The sequence below is a fragment of the Berghia stephanieae genome, chromosome 15 (genome assembly GCF_034508935.2).
Source record: "Berghia stephanieae isolate SIO BIC M18660-M18661 chromosome 15, UCSD_Bste_1.3, whole genome shotgun sequence".
Lineage (NCBI taxonomy): Eukaryota > Metazoa > Mollusca > Gastropoda > Nudibranchia > Aeolidiidae > Berghia > Berghia stephanieae.
The window spans coordinates 3,527,239-3,529,738 of NC_088374.1; the positions used below are offsets into that span (position 1 = coordinate 3,527,239).

At 33.7% G+C, this 2,500-nt stretch overlaps 1 protein-coding gene across 17 annotated transcripts in view; it reads left to right on the forward strand.

The window, feature by feature from the left end:
• LOC144960650 (fibronectin-like) overlaps positions 1–2,500 on the forward strand; it is a 96,811-nt gene that overhangs the window by 84,998 nt on the left and 9,313 nt on the right. For all 17 annotated transcript variants that reach the window (XM_078893903.1, XM_078893912.1, XM_078893914.1 and 14 more), the window contains one exon: positions 1,232–1,380. In XM_078893903.1, the coding sequence (XP_078750029.1) occupies positions 1,232–1,380 (149 nt within the window). The remainder of the gene's footprint in view (positions 1–1,231; positions 1,381–2,500) is intronic.

Genomic DNA, 2,500 nt, shown 5'->3' on the forward strand with positions numbered 1-2,500 from the left:
TGTCGGGATCCACTCGGTAAGGGAAATTGAATTCATAGCCACAAATATATAACTTGGGTTTAATTTCTGTACGTTCTGGTGGAGTATAAAGACTAATCCTTGCATTGCAGAAACTTCTAAGGTCCAATTTCTCATCAATCTATCTCTAAATTCACTTTATGGGGTCTGAATCATCCCGACATAATACCGTTTATAGACGGAGGGTCACAATTAACATTGAAAATCATTACTAAGAATTAAATTGACGCAGAGAAATATTCGATACGTCCTCTCTATATATCCTCGACAATCAATACTCAGGTTGAAAAGGTTTGACAAAGTGCCAAATGCTGAACTTTGGACAAGAACAAGCCAAGAACAAATGGATGTCCAGGTCAGACGCAGAAAGTGGAGATGGGTTGGTTGGCCATACCCTGCGGAAAGAGTCCTGTAATATAACCAAGCGGGCTCTTGACTGGAACCCACAGGGCAAGAGTAAATGGGGTCGTCCAAAACAGACTTGGAGGAGAAGAAGCCCTCACCATGATGTGTGCGTCTCCAATCTCGAATGGAACCCACAGGGCAAGAGTAAATGGGGTCGTCCAAAACAGACTTGGAGGAGAAGCCTTAACCAAGATTTGTACGTCTCCAATCTTACCTGGAGTGAGGCAAAGGTCTGTGCCAAGGACAGAAGAAGATAGAAGAGTGCTGTTGAGGCCCTTTGCTGCGCCAGGATCCAAGAGGCATAAGTCAAGTCTCTATATAATTCCCTGACAGCCGGGACTTGGGAACGCTTTTGTGCGGCTATGGGGTCTTGTGGTATGACACTTGCTATCGGATCGGAAGGACCTGGGTTCGAGCCTCGTTCGACGCATAGTTGAGGCCTTGGAAAAAGCTCTTTACTCACATTTTCTCACCATACTCAGGTGTAAAATGAAATTACCGGCCGTTAAACATCGTTGTCTCTGTCGGAAAAACAAATGTAATATTGCCTAACAGACGTCATGTCTTGTTCTACATGATACGTGTTGCTGTTGGTCAGGTACCCCGTGTAAAAGCGCGTTTAGCACATTTAGTGGATATTGCTACAAGACCACATAGTCGCACAATTTCATATTTAAAAAAAATATCCATAGATTGAAAAAATACCATCAACTAACCCAAAAAAACAAACACAAAACAAAATAATTTAACCCAATAATTAACAACCCCCCCCCCCACCCCCCCTCTTTCCTCATCTCTCACCTTAAAGGCCCAGCCCAAGCAAAGCCGATTCTACAACCAACTGGGGTCAAGGTTACGACAGTTTCATTGACCTCACTCAACGTGACCTGGGTTGACCCGGCCATGACCATGACCCCTAATCAGAAGAATGACGTCAGAGATGGACGATTTTATCAAGTACATGATTTTTATTATTAGGCTTAACTTAATCTCATCCAACGTACACACATTTTCAGGTCTGATAACCCATCGTATATATAGGCAGGCCTTGATTTAACATGGTTGTAATTGACCGTAATATTTTGCGTTGGTTATAGGGAATGAGATTAGCGGATGAGTAGCGTCCCTTGATTGGACATCACCCATAGTCTGTGACGTCAACGGCGGAAAAATTATTAGAGAGAGAACGTCATGTTGGTTGTGCGCATGCGTCTCTCGTCCTCGCTTCCGCGTTCTCTCTCTATTAACTTATCTGCCGGTGACGTCACAGACTATGGGTGACGTCCAATCAAGGGACGCTACTCCTCCGCTAATCTCATTCCCTACAGAATACTTTCGTTCCAACAGTCAGCCGATAACACACTGTGTTATTTCCTCTTACTTTCTTGTTGTTGTTTTGCACTTTTTGTTTCCTTTATGTTTGCGTATATTATGTGGATATAGATATGCTGTATGTAAACAAATGAAAAAATTGCCTTCGTGGATAATAAAGATGTTATTATTATTATTATTATTATTATTATTATTATTATTATTATTATTATTATTATTATATTATTATTATTATTATTATTATTATTATTATTATTATTATTAATATTATCATTATTATTATTATTATTGTTATTATTATTATTATTATCATTATTATCATTATTATCATTATTATTATTATTATTATTATTATTATTATTATTATTATTATTATTATTATTATCATTATTATCATTATTATTATTATTATTATTATTATTATTATTATTATTATTGTTATTATTATTATTAATATTATCATTATTATTATTATTATTGTTATTATTATTATTATTATTATTATTATTATTATTATTATTATTATTATTATTATTATTATTATCATTATTATCATTATTATCATTATTAATTATTATTATTATTATTTATTATTATTATTATTATTATTATTATTATTATTATTATTATTATTATTATTATTATCATTATTATCATTATTATCATTATTATCATTATTATTATTATTATTATTATTATTATTATTATTATTATTATTATTATTATTATTATTATTATTATTATT